This window comes from Nicotiana tabacum, chromosome 19 (assembly GCF_000715075.1).
Source record: "Nicotiana tabacum cultivar K326 chromosome 19, ASM71507v2, whole genome shotgun sequence".
Classification (NCBI taxonomy): domain Eukaryota; kingdom Viridiplantae; phylum Streptophyta; class Magnoliopsida; order Solanales; family Solanaceae; genus Nicotiana; species Nicotiana tabacum.
In genome coordinates, this window is record NC_134098.1 from 80233408 (window position 1) to 80243659 (window position 10252).

The 10252-nt window shown below is 32.2% G+C and overlaps 1 protein-coding gene and 1 long non-coding RNA gene across 2 annotated transcripts; both read right to left on the bottom strand.

The window, feature by feature from the left end:
• Positions 1–1006: 1006 nt before the first annotated feature.
• LOC142173246 (uncharacterized) lies at positions 1007–6951 on the bottom strand. Its single transcript, XR_012702822.1, has 3 exons — positions 5577–6951; positions 1296–1506; positions 1007–1190 (listed from the first exon to the last, which is right to left on the bottom strand). It is a non-coding gene; the product is annotated as an uncharacterized LOC142173246 (long non-coding RNA).
• An 808-nt stretch (positions 6952–7759) lies between these two features.
• Positions 7760–9957, bottom strand: LOC107800364 (3-ketoacyl-CoA synthase 4-like). Its single transcript, XM_016623523.2, has 4 exons — positions 9363–9957; positions 8938–9262; positions 8254–8796; positions 7760–8161 (listed from the first exon to the last, which is right to left on the bottom strand). Exons 1-4 carry the CDS (start codon positions 9729–9731, stop codon positions 7860–7862), a joined length of 1539 nt encoding a protein of 512 aa, XP_016479009.2. The 5' UTR covers positions 9732–9957; the 3' UTR covers positions 7760–7859.
• Positions 9958–10252: the final 295 nt, after the last annotated feature.

Genomic DNA, 10252 nt, shown 5'->3' on the forward strand with positions numbered 1-10252 from the left:
GTATGACCCATATTAGCTTATGTAGCATTTATTTTTGAATTTTTATCATAAAATTTAATGTCATGTCATATTTATGGCAGGGGTTTGATGCAAAATGACTTTTAAGTGACAATGATAAAGTTTAGTTACTTTTAAGTGACAAAAAATAGTTAAATGATTTTAGTAAAATTGAAAGATACTTCAATGACCATCAGTGAAATTAACACGTAAATGACATGATGGAAAGGAAATTTGAAGGGGGTATAGGAAGAGGCTCACTGAAGAAGATGAGTGAAGGATAAGAAGTTGACTCAAGTCTAAGGGGATGAAACAAAAGTGATGAATCAGTATAATTACATAATTAAAAATATTTATAATGATATAGTTCAAGAAAACATTAAAAGAAAAAACCTGAAGATGCATTTTGAAGATGAAACGCCAAAGAAGAAGCATGAGTCCTATTAGGATTAACGGTGTCTTAGAAAGTGACTTTTAGGATGATTATTATTGTGGTGAACAGGTGCAATTATATAGAGAATTAATGAGGCGACTTTTGGAAAATTTTACATAGCATATAAACCAAGAAAAGGGGGGGAAAGCAAAAAAATTGAGGTGAAAAATAAATAAAAATTCTGGCTTTAGAGAGTGCCACATCATCTCTCTTGGGCCCTCAATTATATATATAGATACTTATGACGTGTGATGCGTATTCAAATTAATCAGAAACAAAATGACATACATATAGTGTATGCACGTGTGTATACGGGTAGCACAGAGCTAGATTATGAAACTTTCCTTTGGTGCAATTAGTTAATAGCTTAATCGTCAGAATAAAATCCCATGAACATTTCAGACTGGTTTAAGCACTTTCGAGTTTCGTCGTTCTTCCTTAGTCCTCCTACCAACAAGTTTACTGGTGCAAATAGCAAAAGTCGAGTGCAAAGAAATCATTCCAAGTTCCACAAAACCATTGTTATACTAAAATAGACACTGGAAACAAAGTGAATTTTACAAGTCAAAAGCATCTACTAAAACATTGACAGCATAGTGAATTATCATATTTCATTCTTTTTCTAACCTTTAATACTAGTTCATCATATCAAGAGGTGCCGAACATCCTACTTGGTCAATGTTGTTTGCAGGGGCAGAGAACTTTCAATCTCTTTCGCCTTGGCATTCCTCTCTGCAACAACTTTTGACATGCCAAACATCTGAAATGTAATGGGAAAAGTTTAGCAGTCGATTTGAAATAATAAGTTCAATACTTTGTAGGGTAATAGTAAGCTGCTTATTTTTGGTGAAAATATTGATAGTACCTTTTGGATGGTCTTCTTGAAGCAGGTTTTGTGTTCATCCATGGAAGCATGGATGAATTCATCAATGTGATCCTTGATATCTTCCAGGAAAGTCGCTTCTTCGTTCTTCTTCTTTCTACTTGAAGTCATGGCTGGATTTTGAGTAACAGGGGATGGTGTCTTCTCATTTTGGACATTTTCTGCTGCCATATCGTTCATCCAAAGCTCTTACCTAGACAGTAAGGTTTACCAACATCACAGAAACTACATTAGTTATATTTCTCCGCATGCACCGAAGAACACAAAGTCACAAATATACACCAAGAAGAAAAATCAAGTCAACAACAACAATAACTACAAATATGAGGGCGTTTGGCTAAGCTTATAAGCTGATCATATTAGCTTATAAGCACTTTTCGGTTTATCTACGCGTTTGTAAAGTTAAAAGTGTTTATAAGCTAAGTGCTTATAAGCCAAAAGTCATAAGTTGGTCACCCCCAACTTATGGATTTTTAACTTATAAGCACTTTAAGTTTGACCAAGACTTTTACTATTTTATCCCTAAAATATTCCTTTTCCAAACAAAACTCCTACATCGATACCCATTGCCTCACATATTTTTTCAACCTAAACCCCACGTCTCTTCAAATCTGCAATTCTCATTGACTATTTGAGGTAAGCAAATTCTCTATTCCTTTGCATATTTGTATCTATGTGATTTTGTATTAATCTTTGAACTGTATGTAATAAATGAGGACATATCAAATTTTTGGTGTATTGGTTTCAAAAAGTGTTGTGGTGATGAAGATAGTGTTTCTCTTCAAATATTTTATCCTATTTAGGTTTATTTTTTTTACTGAGAAACTTTTGTCAATTTATTAATTATTATAACTTATGATTATATGCTTATCATAAAATAAATTATATTTATCATAAAAATTATCTTATTTAATTACAGTTATATTTAAAATAAAATAATAGATAGAATATTTTGTATTTGAATCGATCTGGAATCTAAAATTTTGAAGAAATTACGTCATAATAAGTGTAAACAGTTCTAAGGTTATTCAAGTCATTTTATCAGAAAAAGAGCTTATCAACATTTTTTTATCAAATACTGCAGCAGTTTATTATCAATTTCAGCACTTGTATCCAAACACGTAACTGCTTATTTATTAAATTAATTTCAGCACTTAAAAATATTTTTCAGCACCTAACGCTTATCAGCTCCTTCAAATCAGCTAATCCAAACGGATTCTATGTCGAGTTAGGTATCGGCTATACTAATCCTCAATACATTTTGCTCTATTTGGAAGATTATATTTAGTTCAGCATTAGTAGCAAGCAGTCTCAAGACTTATACTCCTTTCCACTGTGTACTAATCCTCAAAACTTATTAATCTGCATGTACATTCTGTTCAATTTGGGCCCCTCTCTTCCACAATCTTCAATAATAAAATATCGTATATCTAACTCATCATAAGTAGCAAATTGCCCAAAAACTTGTACTCCATTATGATTTTACAATTGTTTTAGTCCGATGCTCAATTCAATGCTATTGCCACACTCAAAAGATATGCCACTTAGGCGGGGTTCAGATGACCAGGGGCGGCTCAATGATATTTGTGACCTAAAGCCAAACTTCAATAGGGGGCCCTAAGATTTTTGTTGTAGAAGAAAACTCATAATTTTATTTGAAATTTATTTTTCTAGCTTTTTGAGATGCGAAATTATTAATAATTTGTTTGTAATCGATTTCTTCTAATAATTCTTTTTTAATTGATAATATAGCTAATTCATTTAATCTATCTTGAGACATTGTTGATCTTAAGTAAGATTTTATTAATTTTAATTTTGAAAAACTTCTTTCCGCTGAGACAGCTGTTACAGGAATTGTTAACATTATTCTATAAGCAATATAAGCATTTGGAAAAGAATCAAGTCTTTTTATATGATTAAGTATATCGATTAGATTATCATCTTCTACGTGTATTATTTCCCTTAAACTTTTAATTCATAAAATAAGTCTAAACCATCAATATCAGAGTTACTATTATGTTTCAAAGAACATTCAAGGTTAAGACAATTTTTATTTAAGTTCTCATCATCTAGAGATCTCAATGTTTTGCCACTAAATAGGAAACCAAAAATATTTTCATACACTTCAAATTGCTCAAATCTACTTTGAAGTGAAAAAATAGCTTGGTCTACTATGTATAAGAAGTAATCAACTCTAAAAGATTTTTCAAGAGATTTTGTAATTTCATTATCAACGTTCTCATCAAATTGTTTCTTTCTATATATTATACGTTTATTACGAAATTCAGGTTCTATATTCAACTTACATGCAATTTTCTTAGCAGAAATCATGGCAGTAGCAAGTCCTTCTTCTCTATATTTTTTGAAAAAAGAAATCAAACCCCTAAGTTGATCTATGGCAACATCAATATGCATATCTTTTGATTGTAAATGTTTGCTAACTGAATTAACTGCAAATAGTATATCATACCAAATAGTCATACCTAGTAAAAACTCAAATTTTTCAAGCTCATAAGTTGCTAAACAACTAGTTTCGCTTTTAGTTTTTAGATCCTCACTAACTTCTACTAATTTCAATAAAGTAATTCTTATTTGTGGAGTTTGAAATCGTATTGCTTTAATACTTTCAATTCGACTTTCTCAACGCGTTTGTGATAATGATTTAAGAGTTAGGCTAGGTACATTATCTTTTAAAATTTTCCATCGCTTAGTAGAAGAAGAAAATAGTGATTATATGCATTGTACTACTCCAAAAAATGATATAGCTTTTGTACAAGAATTAGCCATATCACAAAGTACCAAATTTAGATTATGACAACCACATGGTGTATAAAATGATCTAGGATTTATGTCGAGCAGTCGTTTTTGCACTCCTTGGTGTTTTCCCTTCATATTGGATCCATTATCATATCCTAGTCCTCTTAAATTATCAATATCAAGTCCTATACTTTTTATCTCATCTACAATAACTTCAAAAAGACCTTTTCCACTTGTATCATCAACTTTTAAAAACTCTAAAAAATATTCAGTAATTCTTACTGGAGTTACAGTGATGTCGACACTCCGTAATATAAAAGACATTTGTTCTTGATGACTTGCATCTGGAGTGCAATCAAGTATGATTGAAAAGTACTTTGTTTCTATAATTTTGTCAATAATTTTATTCTTAATTTCACTAGCTAATAAATTTATCAATTCATTTTATATATTATGTCCAAGGTAATGATTATGGATTTCATCATGCTTAATTCGGCGAACATGTTCCTGCATGATTGGATCAAATTCTGCAATCATTTCAATTAGACTCAAAAAAATTCCGTTACTTTCTTGATAGATCTTTTTATTTTTTCCCCTAAATGCCAAATTATTTTTTCCAAGAGTTTTTATCACAACAATAATTCTTGATAATATATTTTTCCAGTGCTCTCTATCTCTACTGATTTGTTCTTGAACATCTTTATCAATTGTTTTACTTTTGTGCAATCTCGTATCTAAATCAATCCATGCACCCATATTAATAATATGCTCTTTTGATGTTTCATGAGCTTTGAGCTTAGCACTTATATTTCTCCAATCATTACTACCATCACTAGCTAATTTACTGCTACAAAAGCTAGAAGTCGTATTAAACAACTTACAACAAAAATAAAATACCTTATCCAAATCTTTAGAGTAAACTAACCATCTTCTTTCATGTCTTTCTCCATTAGCCAATTTTTGAATATAATTTGTAGTAGAAAAATGTCTAAAGAATTTATCCTTTGAAAAATCTATGTTAGTAATTTTAATTGGCCCCTTTTCTACTAATAGATCTCTCAACTTTGTATCTATACTAGTCCATTGACTAGGATCATATATGTTCCTGAGAGTATAATTATCCAACTTATTTAGAACTTCTTGTTTTTCTTGAGGATATATGTTAGGTTTCTCGACAACTTCTCCTCCTTCCTCTTCTTCTTGAATTTTATTATTGTCTATCTCAATTATATTAGTGATTTGTTCATCTATCACAAAATCTTTCATATTTTCTAATTTAGAATTTTTACTATTCGCTACAAATTTATCAAGTGCTCCTTTTTGGGATTGTACTAGAGTTTCAATCCTTTTCCTTTTTTGACGTTTTGAACATCCGGATTCATATTTTCTAGTTGACATATTATAAGTCTAATAAATAACTAAGAAGACAATATATACTTACAAAGAAAATATATCCAAAAAAAATTAAAAAGTAGATGCAAATAATAAAATATAGAACGATCAAACCTGATTCAACAAGACAACAAATAGATAATTTGATAAGCTTTTGCTATTTCAAAATTCTTGATGTAAGGCCAAAATACTTGAGAGCAAATCAAACAGATGGTACTTGTGTAGTTGTATTCTGGTATTTTATTTTGAGGGTTAATGAGATTGAAATTTTGGAATAATGAGTCTAGAGAAGCTTTGCATAGAGAAAGATAAAGAATATGGCCCATTAATAATAATAATAGTATACAAATGACACAACATAGTGGGATGCTCGGTTGTTCCCGCGTGGCTTGAATTTCCAAAATAGATTCCATTTCTGATTGTTCTCCAACGTCTTGAAACTTAACATTTTTTTTTTCTTTTCAAATACTTAATATTATTAAAATGAATGGACAAATACATTAAAAATCGAAAAATTTTGGGGCCCCTACAAATAAGGGGCCCTAGGCAACTGCTTTGCCATTAGGCCGGCCCTGCAGATGAGTAAAGTACATCGCAATCAAAAGCAATAATTCAGGTATTGATCCTTAAGAGATACGCTAATTTCAATAAGCATGTATAGGTTGTGTTCATTCAAAAACAGGACATCTATAGAGTTCACTTTGAATTCAGCCAAAAACAAAAAATAAAATCAGCCACAATATTTATTGATCTCAGCAATCAGACTATGGCACTGTAGAAAAAGATGTTAACTCTCAAGACAGTCAAATTGGCCAATAATTGATCAAAAGACTCCGGAAACTAAAGGATATATGTGAACCATAACCCGAGTAGCGTATAAGTATTATCCATTTGTCAATCGATCAAACCACTATGTATCAGTACCAAATTAGTGTGCTAGCTGAGTATTACAAATGCAGTTAAATTTTTTTAAAAGTAATTCCTGTGCGGAAAACAAAGATATTCTGGAACTAACGGCTGAAGCACAAGTATTATCAAATACTCCCAATGAACATCACATTTGAGAATCAAATTTGACAGTAAAACTAAGGAAACAAAAACTGCATATAAACTGCTTGATGTAATGCTGCTAAGAAAATTAAATTAAGTCGACCATGACACAAAGCAAAAGAAGTAAACCCAGAAAAAGATTTCTGGGCGATTTTATCTTTCGTTTAATGCTGTTTACAGAGATTATGTTTAACGAGTAGAGATTCTGAATGAAAATTGAGAGGATAAAAAACAGTAATATCAAATTCGAAGGAGATGAGTTTTCTTTGCTTACCTTCCGAAATTGAGAGGATGTGGTTTTCTGATCACAAGGTTACAGAATACTCGAGGACCTTCTAATCGAATGTGCTGAGTCCCTTGTATAGTTAGTTTTATGACTTGAGAAACAAGTTTCGGTTCTATTATATGGGCCGGATCAAGGGAACCGACTTCTTGGGTTGTAAAGACTCATGCAAGTCCAAAATTTGTATTTAAATTGCCCATGACAGGCCCAGTTAGTAATTCCCAGTCTCCTTCTTGTTCTAGTATTAATGGACAATCTCTTAGGGGCCGTTTGGTACGCGGACTAATTTATCCCACTTGGGAGGTGGGATAATATAATCCCAAGTTTGATGGGATAAGGTGGGATATCATATATTAAGATTGTGATTAAATTTATACCATGTTTGGTTGACGGTATAAATTTATCATGGGATAAGACTGGTATAAATTTAATCTCACACCTTATCCCGCATACCAAACGTCCCCTTACAATTATATTTGGCTGTTGAAAGCAAAAAGTTACTCCCTCCTGTCCACTTTAGTTGATTTTTATGGCTTTTTTTTATAGTTCACAATATTTGATTTTTTCAGATATCAAGAAGGAATTAATTTCTTTTTTCAAAGTTGTCTTTGGAGTAAAGAGCTTATGAGTATGTGTTGTATTTCGAATGAACAAATTAAGGTTAATATAGTCAGTTTTATTGTTAATTAATACTAAAGGGTGGATTCCATAATATTTGTGGAAGCAACCAAAAAATCAATTAAAGTAGAACGGAGGGAGCAGATAACTTGCTTCAATGTTCATCATGTAAAGTATTAAATAACTTGCTTCCTTAGGTGAAATATTATCCTTTTAATAAAATAAGAAATTAGACATGAATAACTGTTAAAACACATGAAATACAAGAAAAGGGACAAAAAATCCTTGACCATTGTCAACTTGAATAATTTACAGTACCATTCATGTTCAGAGAGGAGCCCTGTGATGTTAGTTGAACCAATATTTCATATAAACCGTTGAACTTCACCATTTTCAAATATTATAATACACAAAGATATGCATCAGATATTAAAAATCCATTCAAATTAGTAGGCTAATTTCACAGGATATCTGTGGATACAATCTTCCCAAGGACTATTTGGTGATGGCCTTACATTCCTAAGTGCTAGCCACACTGCACTATTACACTTGAATCCACTCCCAAAAGCTATTTGCCAAATTCTATGACCCCTTTGAATTCTTCCTTTTGCCTCTGTATATGCCAATTCATACCATATGGAACTTGAAGATGTGTTACCAAATCTGTGAAGAGTCATCCTAGAAGCCTCCACATGAATTGGCGAAAGTTGCAAGTTTTTTTCAAGCTCGTCAATCACAGCCCTTCCACCTGTTGAGATATAATATAATTAAATAATTAAAATTATGCTATCTCTATCGGTTTAACCCTTTAGATAAGATTGTTACGCAGTTCAACATCACCTGCATGTATGCAGAAATGTTCGAAAGCTAGCTTGAAATTTGGGATATAAGGTTTCATTTTTGCATTGAACATTTTCCTTCCTACCAAAGTCATGAAGAAAAGAAATTGCTCACTAATTGGAAGAACAAGTGGACCTAATGTAGTGATGTTTGTCTTCACTGCATTTCCAGCAATTTCTATCAAATCTTTTGACAATGACACCCCTGTTTTCCCCTTATCGTCCTGTTCTTGATATATACATTTGAAGGCCTTGTCATCTGCACCCTTGTGAGTCCTCATCACATGAACTAACTTGTACTTCGCCCTCCTCTTGTCCGCCATCTTGTTTGATAACAAGATGGCGACGCCCCCCACACGGAACAAGCAATTAGGGATTAACATGGATTTCTTGGTACCAAAATACCAATTTTGTGTAATGTTCTCTGTGCTAACGACGATTGCATATGTATTTCGATGAACTTGTAGTATATCTTTAGCAAGATCAATGGCGATAACTCCAGCACTACATCCCATTCCACCCAAATTGAAGCTCCTTATATTACCTGAGTTAATTTCACGTATAATAACTGAACTTCAGTAACTATAACAGTAAAGTTACATAGTTGTTTTCTGTAACATTAAAGTAACTGAATTTTTCTGATTGTAACGATAAAGTCACTAAATTTGAAATTTCGTTGTATTACCTCTCAGCTTGTATTTGTTGACAATCATTGCAGAAAGGGAAGGAGTGGGATTGAACAAGCTGCAATTCACCACTAGTATTCCAATGTCTTTTGGTTTAACGTTGGTGTTTTTGAATAAATTGTCTAGAGCACCAAACATTACTGTCTCTGCTTCTTCACGTGCTGCAGCCATAGAAGGTCTTGGTGGAATACAATTCATCGTCTCAGGCACGTACGTTTCTTCTCCAAGACCGGACCTTCCTAACATCTTTCTTTGGAATTCAAGTGAGGTTTCATCGAAATCGTCCGTAAGCCTCGAATGTTCCATGAACTTATAGTACGTTGCCTGTTGAAAATATAATTAAGTACTATATATATATATATATATAGAGAGAATGTTTGCGTCTAAGTTTTTAAATGAGTAGGTCACAGAATTCATACATTACCTTGAGGTGGTCCGGACCACGATAGCAGGAGTAGTCTACAAGGTAAACGGATCCGGGTCGGGTCATAATGTAGAATGTGGATGCAAAAACCAAAACGAGAAATAAAATAATGATGCTGGCAAGGTTGTGTTGAAGATTGAAATATAGATAATGCAAGTCTTGATAGTTCATTTGGGAGCCTTGAACAAAGATGATGGCTATAAGGGAGAGTGAAAAAAGAGACAAAAGATGGGACAGTAAATAATGATAGCCTAATTTCACGTACTTAAGTTTAATATTTTGTAAGAAATCTGGTAGCACTTTTCGGCCTTGTTTGATCTGAACAGTGGATGGAGGGGAAGGTGGAGACTGGAAATCTTTGTTGCACATTGTGTTAAAGGACGTTCTTTAGTTGTTGAATTTGAGCAAATATGGCTTTAAAACTTACGATAAAAAGAGGCTACTACTTGTTTTACGCAGGTTTTTTTGGAGAGTGGCACTATTTATATTGAATTTTATGGGCTGGTTTGGACACTCGGAATATGAAAATAATTTTGATAGAAAGTAGGCTAATTATATTTCTATTTTCGGTTTAAGTAGTATTGATATAACTTTATACTGGAAGCATAGTATAATTTTATACCACATTCAATATGAGATAACAAAGCAAGGATTAGGTAAACCTGGTTTAAATAAGCAAAGCGTAAAAAATGCCCTTTTGCATGCCAAAACCAAATACATGTTTTAATTATCCCATTTTTAGGGTAATGAACCAAACAAATAATAATCCGTACAAAATAATCTATTAATTCCAATATTGCAATCCCAGTATTTTTATTAATCCTAGTATAATGTTTTTTGAGAAATGTATATCTTTAACCGTTCTAAAATATAATAGCCAATAAAATCTA

Coding starts and splice junctions, on each gene's coding strand:
- LOC107800364 (XM_016623523.2), bottom strand. CDS start 9,731: ATGTGCAACAAAGATTTCCAGTCTCCACCTTCCCCTCCATCCACTGTT. Junction 9,263..9,362: donor GTGGTCCGGACCACCTCAAG/GTAATGTATGAA, acceptor TATTTTCAACAG/GCAACGTACTATAAGTTCAT. Junction 8,162..8,253: donor ACATTTCTGCATACATGCAG/GTGATGTTGAAC, acceptor ATATCTCAACAG/GTGGAAGGGCTGTGATTGAC.